Source organism: Leopardus geoffroyi, chromosome A1 (assembly GCF_018350155.1).
Source record: "Leopardus geoffroyi isolate Oge1 chromosome A1, O.geoffroyi_Oge1_pat1.0, whole genome shotgun sequence".
Lineage (NCBI taxonomy): Eukaryota > Metazoa > Chordata > Mammalia > Carnivora > Felidae > Leopardus > Leopardus geoffroyi.
In genome coordinates, this window is record NC_059326.1 from 24295635 (window position 1) to 24310740 (window position 15106).

General features: G+C 40.6%; 1 protein-coding gene across 2 annotated transcripts in view; it reads left to right on the forward strand.

Moving 5' to 3' along the window:
* Positions 1-14821, forward strand: part of HTR2A (5-hydroxytryptamine receptor 2A) — a 57898-nt gene extending 43077 nt beyond the window's left edge. For both annotated transcript variants that reach the window (XM_045476309.1, XM_045476298.1), the window contains one exon: positions 13851-14821. In XM_045476309.1, coding sequence (XP_045332265.1) covers positions 13851-14650 — 800 coding nt within the window. In that variant the 3' untranslated portion in view covers positions 14651-14821. The remainder of the gene's footprint in view (positions 1-13850) is intronic.
* The last annotated feature ends 285 nt before the right edge of the window (positions 14822-15106 follow it).

Here is a 15106-nt window from a genome sequence, read left to right on the forward strand (position 1 = left end):
ATCACAGGAAAAAAGATGAACATAGGAAAATGTCAGAAATTCTAGCATCGCCATCTTTGGGAGAAGCATCTCCCAGGCCCAGCTCAGTTACAGCAGCTACAAATCATGCCATATAAAGGTCAAGTTAAATGGGTTCTTGACATATTTGTGGCTGCCTGTCTCTTTCAACTAACCTTTCTATATTTAGGGAAATTCCCAAGAAGCAGAACTCAAATTCCAAGCCTTCCCTATAGCTAGAACATTGGCTCATCGCCTAGATTCACCCAAATAGCAGTACCCTGGCAAAACTGTGATGTAGAAAAGAGCAAAGTGAACAAATAGGTGAGCAAACCACCTCTATTTTTGCCAGCACGGAGGTGGCTGAGGTGTCCAGCTTCCAGCAGTTGCGTAATTGAGTCCCTGATGTAGAAGTGGCATTGGTGAGGCAGGACCTTCTGTTGTTGTCGCCCCTGGTGCTCAGAGGACAAGGAAAACAGACATTTCCTCATCAAACCAAATTTGTAATGCAATTTTACTCCTGGAATTTTAGCCTGGAGCCCAGCCCTGTCAAGAATTCTTTGAACTACTCCGTATCATTTTATTAAACTCATTTTCTGCTACATCAGCCCAAATCAGCTTCTGTTGCTTCAAACCAAAGTACCCTGACTGATAAAACAAGCAACGGCAGACCCTCCTTTCATTGGGGGTGCCTTGGGAGAAAGCCAATCACGCTAATATCTGTGAACCCTAACACCTGTGAAAGAAACCCCAGATTTTGTAAGGCCATCCTTGTTCCCACAGAGGAAGTACGCAGTAGAAATCTCTCTTTATCCTTGCTCTGTGAATCCTAGCATGTACTTTCTAAAGCAATATCATATTACACACCTGTTACTCAGTACTCCTGGCAGTTGACTTAATTGTCACCATTCACAGAAGAGGCCATTAAATTTTCATCATTTGCTAGTCAGCTACGGAAAATTACAGCTTTGAGGAGTCCATTATCAACCATTCTCGGCGATGGTCTTGCTCTACGAGGCCTCTAGGTAAGTGATAAACAGGTTCCATATTAACAGACTTCTACATGAGCAAGCGAGGCACAGATTTTTAAGCTAAACTGTAAAGATGACATCAGGCTGGTTTGGATTTCTATGACATCCAAACAAGGGGCTTTGGAGGTCTCAGTTACAGAAGGGATTTTTAGACAGAATAAAGAACTCAGCACATTAAGGAAAGCTGTGGAGCATTCTTCTCTATGATTTCCATCTACTAGACAATACTGTATTTATTACCAAGAGAACAGCAATTTTCATTGTCCCTCATGGTAAGTTGTTAAAGGGGATACTATTAAATAATAGAACATTCCCCATTTTAAAGGTGAAAGATCTCACAGGGATTAAGTGGCTTGCTTAAACGTCACAGGGAGGGGCGCCTGGGTGGCTCCGTCGGTTGGGTGTCCGACTTCGGCTCAGGTCACGATCTCACGGTCCGTGGGTTCGAGCCCCGCGTCGGGCTCTGTGCTGACTGCTCAGAGCTTGGAGCCTGTTTGGGATTCTGTGTCTCCCTCTCTCTCTGACCCTCCCCCGTTCATGCTCTGTCTCTCTCTGTCTCAAAAATGAATAGATGTTAAAAAAAAATGGAAAAAAAAAAAAAGTCATAGGGAATCCAAACGTGGGTTTTCTGATCCCAAGCTGATAGTTTTCCTCCTACATCAGTGGGATTTCTGGGGATACCTGAGATGCTTTCAAGATGTCCAAGAAATTGATACTATTTTCATAACAACAAAAACAAGAACAACAACAGTACTAATATCCAAGGAAAAGAAATCACTATCTCAAAGAGGTATCTGCACCTCAATGTTTGTAGCAGCCGTATCACAATAGTCAAACATGGAAATAACCTAAGTGCCCAACGATGAATGGATGAAGAAAATGTGGCTTGTATACCTATATCTATATATAGATAGATAGATATGTGTATGTGTGTAGATATAGATATAGATATAGATATAGATATAGATATAGATATAGATATAGATATAGATAGATACAATGTGACATTATTCAGCCACGAAAAAGAAGAAATTCCTGTCATTTGTGACAACATGGATGGACTTTGAGGCCATTGTGCTAAGTGAAATAAGTCAGAGAAAGACAAATACCGTATGACCTCTCTTAATGTGGAATCTAAAAACATCAAACTTCTAGGAACAGAGAAGAATGGTAGTTACCAGGAACTGAAAAGCGGGGAAAATGAGGAGGTGTTTGACATAGGGTACAAACTTTTAGTTATAAATAAGTTCTGGGGTTTCCGAGGTACAGCATGGTGACAACAGTTAACAAAACTGTATTGTATATTGGAAAGTTGCTGGGAGAGTAGAGCTCTAATGTTCTCACCATAACAATAACAATGAAATGGGAATTGTGTGAGGTGAAGGATGTGTTAACTAACCTTATTGTGGCAAATACGTCTCAATGGATAGGTGCTTCAGATCATCACACACTAAGCTTAAACTTGCACAATGTTATATGTCAATTATATCTCCATAAAGCTGGCAAGAAATCAGGTGTTATCTTCTCTTTTCCCTTTCATCCTTTTATAAGGGTATAGTGGAGTTTTCTGGAGGATATGTTGTATGTGATATAACAGACTAAAACAGAAGCGTCTGTGAGAATCCATCTGTGTTCTATTAAACCAGCCATAAGAGAAACTTTCAAAACTACAAAATAGTGCCATTCTTCTATTGACATTTGCCATTTGCCATTCTTCTATTGTTCTGGAAAATATAATTCTTTTCCATAAAAATGTTATTTATGTTGGGGCGCCTGGGCGGCTCAGTCGGATGAGCGTCCGACTTCAGCTCAGGTCACGAGCTCACAGTCCGTGAGTTCGAGCCCCGCGTCGGGACCTGTGCTGACCGCTCAGAGCCTGGAGCCTGTTTCAGATTCTGTGTCTCCCTCTTTCTCTGACCCTCCCCCACTCATGCTCTCTCTCGCTCTCTCTCTCTCTTTGTCAAAAATAAATAAACATTTAAAAAAATGTTATTTATGTTAACATGGAATGGGTTTATTAGTTTTCTTTTTTAATGAATTGATACATCATTATTTTAAGTGCCCTCGGTTTTCATTTCTAATACCACAAATATTTATAGGTATAATCCACAGAAATAAAGATTCTTTAGAGTCCTTTATCATTTTTAAATGTGTAAAGGAGTCTTGAGACCAAAACATTTGAGAACTGCTATCTCTCATTATAGCTACCTTTAAAAAACAAGAACCCAGGGGCACCTGGCTGGCTCAGTCAATTAAGCATCTGACTCTTGATCTTGGCTCTGGTCATGATCTCACTGGTTCGTGAGTTGTAGCCCCACGTAGGGCTCTGCATTGACAGCATGGAGCCTGCTTGGGATTCTCTCTCTCCCTCTCTCTCTTCCCCTCCCCTGGTCATGCTCATGCACATTCTGTCTAAATAAATAAATAAACTTTAAAAAAAATTCAGGCTAAATACAGATTTCCCTTGATTGTATTATTTTTAACCAACTGATGTCCCTGTTAAACCTAGTTTTTCTGCTTACATCTCTGTGCCGTCTTTCTCCCTAGTCTTGGTTTGGACTGAGGAGTTCATGCGTGACAGCAAAAAGTCTTGGAATGGAAAGCAGCGATTATAGACTCAAGCACCTCCTTCCTCTCAAATCCCTAAAGTACCTACTTCACTGTATATTCAATTAATATTTGATTAACGGGTGGATAACTGAAACTGATTGCTAACACAGAGAGGCCTGCTTGATGCCTCTGAGAAGTAACATGTGTGCTTGCTCCTGAGTTCACAGGTGCATGCCAAACACAGCAGAACTCAACCCAGCAAGGCCAGGTGCACCGGGGTCCTGGGTGCACAGCGATCATACACCTGTCTCCCCCATCCAGATCATACTGCCATCCGGATTCTGTTCACTCACAGGACGTGAATCAGCAACTCGTCTCCTACACAGCTTTTTCCCCTGGAGACGGTAACCCACAATGAGCATCACATGCTGAGCTCACACATCCATCCATCTTTATCCATGTTGCTGCTTTTGTCCCTTGATCTCATTATTTTTTTTTAATTTTTTTAAATGTTTGTTTATTTTTGAGACAGATTGCGAGTGGGTTAGGGGCAGAGAGAGAGAGGGAGACACAGAATCCGAAGCAGACTCCAGGCTCTGAGCTGCCAGCACAGAGCCCGACACGGGGCTCGAACTCACGAGCTGTGAGATCATGACCTGAGCCGAAGTCGGACACTCAACCGACTGAGCCACCCAGGCGCCCCCTCTTGATCTCATTCTACTCCGCACCACTGTCTGTCTAGATTAGGTGTGTGTATTTTATCTTAGGAGATAAAGATCTTAGGCTCCATGAAGGTTCTCAAAGGCCTTTCGAGGTACCCAAGAGTCTAGCATAGCACTAAGTAAATTATAATCACTGTCATCTCAAAAGTTTACAAAATAGTTCAGACACATGGCCCCACTGTTTTCTCGCCAAAGCCCTATATGTAAATTACAGAAGGTCCTCTGTTTATGTATCTGCACCTCACAGAGGGAGGCTTCAAAGTTAAGCAACCTAAGGTCACACAGTCGGTGATTGTCAGCCAGGGCGCACGCGTGCCTCTTGGGGTGGCCCAGTCTGTACTTACCTCACTCCATCAGGCTCTTATCTGTCAACACACACTCATTCAGTCTATCTGAAAGAGAGCTTTGAGAAAAATAACAGCCCTACATCCAGACTATGAGCCAAAACATACAAGAATAAGCCCATGTCTCCTGATTCCCGCTCAGGCACTGTATTTTACAGCATCTTTCCCCTGGTGATTTTAGCTGTCAAAGTAGTCAGTGCACGTGCTAGTTAATCTTATATGTTCTTCTCTCCGAAAAGTACACAAATTATTAAGTATCATTGCAATACCCACTTTCCTTCTTTCTGCCCTCAGTGGCTAATTGGGAAGCCACATTTTATTGTGTTTTCCCAGCGAAAATGAAGGGAAACATTATAAAATAATGCAGTAAATTCAAGCTGTGTCACTAAAGTTGATTATGATTCCTTTTTTTTTTTTTTTTTTTTCTCCCTTTCACTGACTCACTCATCAATCCCACAAAATGCTGGAGTGGCTTCCAGTAAGTAAAAGATACCCCTGCCATTAATGAGATTATCGCCTCGTGGGTGAAATGACACTTCCAGAGAAAAATTCTAAGGTATTAGAAGTGTGAATTAGCACAGCATAAATTATTTATGAAGGTGATGAAGGAATATAAACTAAAAGAGCTCTTATTACAGGGAGAATTTTAGGAAAGCTTCATACAGGGCATGTCCTTAAAGAAAGATGTCATGAGATATATCTTAAATGTAGGGAGTGGTTTGGGCACATAACCTCCTTCTGCGGCCCCCCAAACCCAAACAATCATAAAGTCAAAGCAAAAAACAGTATGCTTCTTCTGCAAATGGAGCCACAAAATGAGGTTATTTCAGTCTCCCATGCCCAGCCAGATGCCACCCGTAGGGCCCTGCTACAGAGACATTCTGGAGCCCCCGCTGGTTGGTAGAGTATCTCAGGAAAGAGGATGGAATCAGAACTGAACCAGGGCAAAATGGAGAAGTGAGTCTGTACCTTTCAGTTACTATTTACAGTACACGTTCCCCCAGAGGAAACGCGACATGCCACAGATACCACATCCTCTCTGACCTGCATCCCTGAGCTATAGCCTGTGTCTTCTCTCCTGTGACTGCTTTCCTTTCCAAGGGCCACGCCCCCAGGGTTCTTCCCAGCTGTGCATCTCTGTGCCACTACAACTTGTACTTGGATTATTAGTTAACTGTCTGAGGTGTTACAGGTACAAAACAATGGGACCTCTCTCATTCTAGCAGTGGCACATTGCAATGTTCCAGCAAGCAAGCCACTGGGAAAAGACACAGGTGGGAGCCGGCAGATTTTGAGAGTTCTTCAGATCATATTATGTGATTGGCTGAGAAATCAAGCTATATGTAACTCCATTCTGAATCGTTCAAGAGATGGCATAAAGAAGAGAGAGACCGCCACATGACTATGTCAAAAATTGACAACGTTGAATGATCACATTAAGGCCAGATCACAAAGACCTTGTAGGATGGGCTCAGTAGTTGGTAATGGCTTGAGCATTAGGGCAACTGTAGTCCTTCATTATGTCGTATGATAAATGCTGCCTTGGGAAAGTGTAAGAGAGGCTAAGGGAAGGAGAACTGACAACCTGTGGGCCTGGATTATGTGGTCACCTGCTGCAAGCCAACTTTCCAGCTACCATCCCTGTGGCTGAACACACTCTAGACCAGAGTCTCTGAAATGAGACGTCACATGTGAGACCCATTCCCCATGCTTTCAGAAAGAATAGCTACAAGATCTTTTAAAACAAATGGAGGAAAGGATGTGATACTTTAAAGATGAGGTTTAGTAATATGGAGCAGAGATGATTTTTTTTTTTAAATAAACCTCTGTTTGTGAGCATATTGCTAAAAGAAACTTTTCCATTGTTGGTGAATAGTGTAATATCCGCGTATTTAAAAAAGGGTCAGTGGATGACAAGTTGAAGAATTTGAGAAGTTTCTCTACGAATTGTGATCCCAACAACAAAATGAGGCTCTGATCATTTATCCACATGCCAACACATCATTCAGATTCTATGTGGGATACATAACACATTGACGGGAAAAGATGGTACATGGAAGTCAATCTGCCTTGGAAGGAAAGACAGGATGAGCTGCCAGGTGTCAGAGCGACAGCTGACAATCCACATCCTGCAAGTCAGAATTCAGTCCCTTTACCTTTCAATGCAAGATCATCATAGTAAAGCACAACTTCCGGGCTACGAAACTGAAAGGAAACAGAATGAGGGTCTGAAGAGCAAGAGACCATCTTTCCAGGAATCCATGACAGGGCAGTTGGGACAGTGGCTTTTGGTAGTTCCCGACTGGCTATGCTTCAGGGAGACTGAGTATTTCTTCCGAGTGTCTCCTATCTCCTGGGACAGAACACAAGCTTTAAGCCTTTGGGGGCATTTAGCCATAACAGTCAAACTATTAAAACAAGGATGGGTAGCTTTATACAATAACTCACGCAACACAATTTTTCCCCCAGATAACTCATAGCCAAGTTGAGGGAGGGGTGGAGGCAAGCTTCTTTCCCTGGAAACTCTCCATCATTTCTCCACTTGAGGTCAGCCCGAGCCTTTTGGAAATTAATAGAGTTGTTTAATAAAGGCAAAGGGAGCAGCTGTAAGACTTTCCTCTATTTACTCTTCTTTCAAAATAAAGACATTTGTACTATGCTTTTCACCCTATACATCCCAGGTTCTCAGCACTAGTTGCATATCAGGATCACCCAGGTGTTCTTTTGTTTGAGTAACAATGTTCATGTGGGGTCCGAACATTACCATTTTCTAAAAGTACTAGTATCAGAACCTCTGGGAATGGTGCCCATGCAGTGTAATTTTTAAAAGTTCCCTAGGTAATTCTAATATGCAGCCAAATTTAAGAATAACTACCATACTGGGGCGCCTGGGTGGCTCAGTCACTTAAGCGTCCGACTTCGGCTCAGGTCATGATCTCACGGTTCATGAGTTCGAGCCCCGCATCGTGCTCTGTGGTGACAGCTCAGAGCCTGGAGCCTACTTCAGATTCTGTGTCTCCCTCTCTCTCTGCCCCTCCCCTGCTCATGCTCTGTCTCTCTCTGTCTCAAAAATAAATAAAACATTTAAAAATTTTTTAAAAAAAAGAATAACTACCATACAAAAGAGGAAACTAGGTGTTGATTATAAGGATTTTAGTTTTAGAATAGCTGTCTGACTTCAAAGAATAATGTCTCACCAGAGGAAACTTTGACTTTGAGATTAAAGAATGAAAAAAAGAAAGTATCAAAACACAGAGAATCATTAGAGTGTGTGTGTGTGTGTGTGTGTGTGTATGTGTGCTCTTGACACAGGGCAGCGATATAATTTAGTGTTTATTAACTGCCTTGGGGCCTGGAACTTTTTTGATAATCTGTGTCAAAAAGTAAGCACATATATGAAAATTGTGCAGATTTCAGAAACATCACAGACTTCCTGAAACCAATGTTAAGGACCTCTGGTATAGTCGTAGACTTTTGTAGCTACTCTTGTAAATAAGCAAGTAGGAAAAAAAAATCATCCATAAGAAATGAGAAATTTACATAGGAGTCTGGATTTTGCCCCTAAATTGCTGAGTGTAAATAAATCACCTAAGCTTGCTAGCCCTCAGCTTTTCCACAAACTGAAATTTTTATCTACCCATAGGACAGTGTGGGTAATGTTTTTACGATTTTGTAAAAAAAAAAAAAAAAAAAAAAAAAAGTCAAGAGTGAATGAATACATGTGAAAGTACTTTGAGAAGTTATGATTTATTATTAGAGATATTAAGAATTAATCTAAAAAGAAACATAATTTCTTGGGTAACTGACATGTTGATCTAGCTCTCACTTTTATCTGCCTGGTCAGCAGACCATAGATTATAAGAAATTTAGCAACTCTTGAACTTTACACTTCCTCTTAGAAGGATGAGTCCCAGCCCCAGTTGCCCTCAGATACCCCATCTCTCTCTCTCTCCCTGCCGTATGATGACTATCCTGCGGTATTCACGAATGGCACTTTCTGTCAAACTGATAGTAAAGCCATTCGTATTACTGGAGAACATTCGGTGTGAGTTAAAATACAAAGGAAAGGGAGTAGTTCCAGAGGAAATGAAACCCATGAACCAAAATTCAGTCTTTTTCACAAAAGCCCTGAAGTATTTGTTTCTTTCCCCTCTACCTCCCACAAGACCTAAGGCCCTGCAGACTCCATTGTCGTGTTCCCTATCAGAGGATCATACCTACTAAGGCAACCTTCTTACTTCCCAAGGAAACGCTCCTGCAGAAGCACACTCAGTCCCAAGATATTAAAGCGTAAAAAGCTAGGATTAAGAATAAAGCTTATCTTTCACAGCCAGTGCTCCAGAGTTAAGGCCATTCACCAGACCATGGTTAGATGTTAACCAGAGGTGCAAACTTAATGTGCAGAGTAAGCAGAGGCACCCTAAAACACGACACTGGCCCAAGTCTTCATGCTCCTGGGTGTCAATATATCCCATGCATTTCATTGTCTGAATTTTAATGAAAAAAACAAAATGAAAATGTGCATGGAGGAGCCAGTACTGATATTGAATCCTGACTGCTATTTACCACTCCTCAGAAAAATATATTAAACAAAATGCAGAGTCACGTAGTTTAAGCTACTGTCTATTTGTTCATAAAGGAAAATGCTTTATATGCAGAAATTTCAAGTGAGAGGAGATGTCAGGTCTCCAAAAGCAGCTATTATCAAACAAAGCAGCCAGAAAATTAATGCACTGCAGATGGCTGTGACCGCAACCTTGGATACGAGCCAGTGTCTTCGTCTCTCTTGGTAGGAGAGTTTTTGAACTCTCTCCTACCCACAAAGCCTCCTTAAATGTTCTAGTTCTTTGACATAAAATTCTTTCCCCTCTTTTACAGAGTATTGCTTTAACTGTCTAGTTTTTCTTTCCATAAACCCTTGCTGACCTTTACTACAAGTGAGGCACTAAAAAAGAATGGTAAATTGACAATAGTCAGGACATTCGTGTTAAATGTAAAGAAGAATGGGTCATTTAAAGAACAATCAGGTTGATTCTCCTCCTCCAAATCAAGGTCCCCCTTCCAGACAGCCTGCCTGTGTCTTCGTTCCATATCCAATTTATAAAGAGTTTTTTTTTTAATTTTTTTAAATGTTTATTTATTTTTGAGAGAGAGAGAGAGAGAGAGAGAGAGAGAGAGAGAGAGAGAGAGAAACATAGCACAAGCGGGGAAGGGGCACAGACAGAGGGAGACACAGAATCCAAAGCAGGCTCCAGGCCCCGAGCTGTCAGCACAGAGCCCAATGTGGGGCTCCAACTTACAAGCTGTGAGATCACGACCTTAGCCAAAGTCGGCGCTTAACCAACTGAGCCACCCAGGCGCTCCTTGCCATATGCATTTTAAAGTGGCTCTTTATCCCAGGCAGCTAAAAGAGGGAATCTCCACTTTGTAAAATGGCTCCATCATCCCTTTATCTCCCTGGCTACAGAAGTTGAGCCATTCTGGAGGGTGTGTGTGCTTTTGTTCTTGCCAAACAAGTACACTCATCTGACTTCCAAATGACTGAAGAGTTTTGTGTTTTAAGTAGTACTTTATTCTGGTTAATTGAGAATTGCCACTTATATAAACCACCAACCAGGCTGCAAACAAAATAGGGCAAAAGACTCACAGTAGCAACTTCCTTTGCATTAGGAAAATGCACACCCAAGAGTTTAATAACAAAACCATATACCTTTTTACACAGTTGGTATTTTGTTTATGTGTATCATGACTAATAGTAATGGCTGCAATTCATCACAACAGAAAAGCAATCAACCGCTCTAGCTGTAGAAAATTAAAATTGATTGAGACCTTTTGTCTACCCTGGCAGAAGCTAATAATTACATCATTATTAACAATATAGCCAGTAGCCAAATTTTTTTAACTTCTTTTGGTTTAAGACAAAATAGAACAAAATCAAGTTAATGTATTCAAGTTGAGTAATTCTGTGGAGCAGGCTACTCCCATGTGGATCTACCATTGGCAGAACATCCACTCTGGACTAAGGACTGTCCTAGGTGTTTGCACATTGGATTCATTTTATCCTCCCCACATCCACGGAGGCACGTTGGTGATAGATGAGGAACTATGAAAATGAAGTAACCAGCCCAGGAGCACAGAGCCAGGACACAGACTCAAATCCAGGGCCTGTCTCACTCCAAAGCCTCCATTCGAACCAATGAGCAACTACACTGTCGAACAAAGACCTTCTAGATGAGTACAGGAAACACCTGTCACAGGTACATACTCAAACACCTGGAAAACAAAACATTCTTCTTAGAAACCATCTCTTAATTTTTGTGATCCAGAGTTTTCTGAAGGCTAAACAAAACTGGTATGTATAGTCTCAGAGGATGTCCCCGGGCCATAGAATGTTCCCAACAACAGGCCAGGGACAGAGAGGAATAAGGGAAATGAAGAGTCATTAACCACACTCAGTGTCCTTAAGACCAAGCTCTGATGTCATTTATTTCCACCTTCCAAGAATACTGGGATGGCCCGGCATGGACAAGTGACAAATACTTGTCAATTAAGTTTGTGAAGATAATGGCAAATGCCACTGAGAAAGACTTGCATTAAACATTAACTCAAGGGGCGCCTGGGTGGCGCAGTCGGTTAAGCGTCCGACTTCAGCCAGGTCACGATCTCGCGGTCTGTGGGTTCGTGCCCCGCGTCGGTCTCTGGGCTGATGGCTCAGAGCCTGGAGCCTGTTTGGAATTCTGTGTCTCCCTCTCTCTCTGACCCTCCCCCATTCATGCTCTGTCTCTCTCTGTCCCAAAAATAAATAAACGTTGAAAAAAAAAAAAAAAAAAAAAAAAAAACATTAACTCAAGCTAGTGTCCCCTCCTTGCAAGGATGGCCAATGTGAAGTTAGGAGAGTCAGGTGCGTGGTTGGATGGAGCTGAACTGTGTTCTGAGTATGCACAAACTAGATTACAGAGCCTCAAAGGAAGTTTTCCCAGATGGATAGAAGAGTCCAACAAGCAGCAGCTCCCAAATCTGAAATGAACCTGTGTTCTTGGCTGGACTGTGACCATTTATTAGGCTCTAACTGATGGTCAGAAGCAGTGAGCAAGATGCTCCCTGTTACACAGCTCTGAGGGAGAGGGTAGGAAGAAACTTTGTTCTGATGTTCTCCCAGGGTGCCCCTGTGGCATCAACCCTTTCATGAAAGAAGCCACCTTAAACTAAGTTATACAAAGTAGTTATTTGATTCATGTTTTCTCTCCTTCCTCTCTCCCTGACTCTTCCTTTATGGCAATCACATGATTGTCTTGGTCTGTCCCAGGCCAGTAGAGGAAGACATTCTCAGTCCCCCAAAACTGCACAGTGGTGGTAGCGGCCGGCTCAATCTCCCTTAAATAAGGTCCTACATCATGGGGGAGAAATTAGCACCATTAGAGGCCAAGTGTTCCTTTAACTCACTTTGTTCTCTCTTCTGCCTAACCCCTGTGCCTAAGGGAGCTGCATGGGTTCTCTAAATTTCAATGATGGAACAGTTGACCATGGGCTAGTGTTCCCATGTATTCTCTCATCTCATACCTAACTCCTGTATTTATCAATAAAAGAAAAGTTTGTGGCTGCTTATGATTTTGTATTCCACCCTTATAAATGTTCTACTACTAAAAACATATTAACGATTTTTATGGACCAATTGGAAATTTGAACGCTCATTCCATATTTAAAAATATTAAGGAAATATTAAATTTCTATTTAGGAGTGGGAATGATACTGTAATATTTGGGGGTTTTTAAAGAATGCATAGCTTTTGGGGCGCCAGGGTGACTCAGTCGGTTAAGTGTATGACTTGGTTTCAGCTCAGGTCATGATCTAACAGTTTGTGAGTTTGAGCCCTGTTTCAGGCTCTATGCTGACAGCATGGAGCCTGCTTGGGATCGTCTCTCTCCCTCTCTCTCTCTGCCCCTCCCCTGCTCTCTCTCTCTCTCTTTTTCAAAATAAATAAATAAATTTTAAAATATAAAAGAATGCATAGCTTTTATATCTATATATGAAAATATTTCCAGATTGGATGATATGCTGTCTGGGATTTGTTTCAAAATAACATGGGAGGAGTTGCAGCAGGTGGGAGTATGGGTGAAACAAGATTGCCCTTGAATTAATTATTGCTGGAGCTGGGTAATGGGTTCATTGTGCTAGGTTTGTTTTGGTTTTTTGGTGGTACTTTTTCTGTATGTGTGAGAACTTTTTGATAGTAAAAAGCTTTTTTAAAAAAGAATCAAAATTAGCTAGATTTAAAAAAAATAAAATATAAAATATAATTGATGACTTACTTTAATTCACATTAGAAAATTATATTTTTCAAAAATACTTTAAAATATGTGCAATTTGCATGACTGAATGTTAAATGGAATAGGAAGATCTAAAACTGCACATAAAATACTACATATACATAATTATTTACACATGCATGTAAATGGAAGAAAAACTACATAAAATGTATATCAGAATTTTCCCTGGCTGGCAAGAATATATATTATTATTCTTTATTGTTACTTTTTTCTATTTTTCAAGGGTTCTGAAAAGAAAATATGTTTACAATTTCATAAAGTTCTTTTTATAAACTATACTCATTATGTTAGCGGAAAAATAGTTACAGAACTGAATGTGAAATTCAGTTATAAAATGGGTGTGAATGGTGTGTGTGTGTGCGTGTGTGTGTGTGTGTGTGTGTTTATCTAAAATAAATAGCATCATATTGTTAATAGTGATTATCTCTGTGTGATAGCATCATTGGTCATTTTTATTTTTGTTTGACTCTCTGTATTTTCTCCAATTAACAAGAATTATGTTATAATCAGAAAAAACATGAAAAATTAAAGCTAGATTTATTGTACTTCTTTATAATTAAAGGACTATCTCTATAGGGCAAACAACATACAAGTTTAAGAAACCATGCATTATATATAGTAAATATATATTATATGCATTAGTATAATATTATAACTACATATGTCACTACATATAACTATATATTATAACCATATATTAAATTTTATATAATAACCACATAATACCTGTAAAGACAGAAGACTTTTAAATTCTCATTGAAGGTATATGTTGAGCTTTTAAACAATGTTAATACAGAATCCTTTGCACAGCCACCATGATGTAGTGATACTCACAGATGATTCCTTCATAATCATGTTTCGTTTTCTGTCCAACTCCAGGGATATCTATGCCAATACCAGTCTTTGGACTACAGGATGATTCCAAGGTCTTTAAGAAAGGGAGCTGCTTACTTGCTGACGATAATTTCGTCCTGATCGGCTCTTTTGTGTCATTCTTCATTCCCTTAACCATCATGGTGATCACCTACTTTCTAACTATCAAGTCACTCCAGAAAGAAGCTACTTTGTGTGTGAGTGATCTTGGCACACGGGCCAAACTAGCTTCTTTCAGCTTCCTCCCTCAGAGTTCCCTGTCTTCAGAAAAACTCTTCCAGCGGTCAATCCACAGGGAACCAGGGTCCTATGGCAGAAGGACTATGCAGTCCATCAGCAATGAGCAAAAGGCCTGCAAGGTGCTGGGCATTGTCTTCTTTCTGTTTGTGGTGATGTGGTGCCCATTCTTCATCACGAACATAATGGCCGTCATCTGCAAAGAGTCTTGCAACGAGGATATCATCGGAGCCCTGCTCAATGTGTTTGTTTGGATCGGTTACCTCTCCTCAGCGGTCAACCCACTTGTGTATACACTGTTCAATAAGACCTACAGGTCGGCCTTTTCACGGTATATTCAGTGTCAGTACAAGGAAAATAAAAAACCATTGCAGTTAATTTTAGTGAACACTATACCGGCCTTGGCCTACAAATCTAGTCAACTCCAAATGGGACAAAAAAAGAATTCAAAGAAAGATGCCAAGACCACAGATAACGACTACAGTATGGTTGCTCTAGGAAAACAACATTCAGAAGATGCTCCTACAGACAATATTAACACAGTGAATGAAAAGGTTAGCTGTGTGTGATAGACTGGTTGCCATAGCAACCATGGAGGGCACACTGGGCAAATTTTTACCTATCTGGGGGAAAAAAAAGACAAAGGGGAGACTGGAAAAAAAATTAGGCCGATCTAGTAGAACCAACAATAATATTTATATGCCTCATTTTATTCTGTCAATGAAAAAAAAAAGGCAGGGTTAAAAGACACAAAATGTGCACTTCAAAAATGTTCTGACAGCATTTCAGCTGTGAGCTTTACGATACTTATTTTTAACATTGTAAATGATATACATCTTTAAAATAATTAGCTTTTATTGTAAAATTATAATGAGGCCATACATAAGTCTAAATTAACTTCTATTCCAAGTGGAAACGTTGCTCCTACGTTAGTTGATGGCATGAGTTGGTTACCTATTGCTGTAAATAACAATAGCTACAAATAGTGAGAAGTTGGGTGAATATAATATAATGACCTCTTAAAG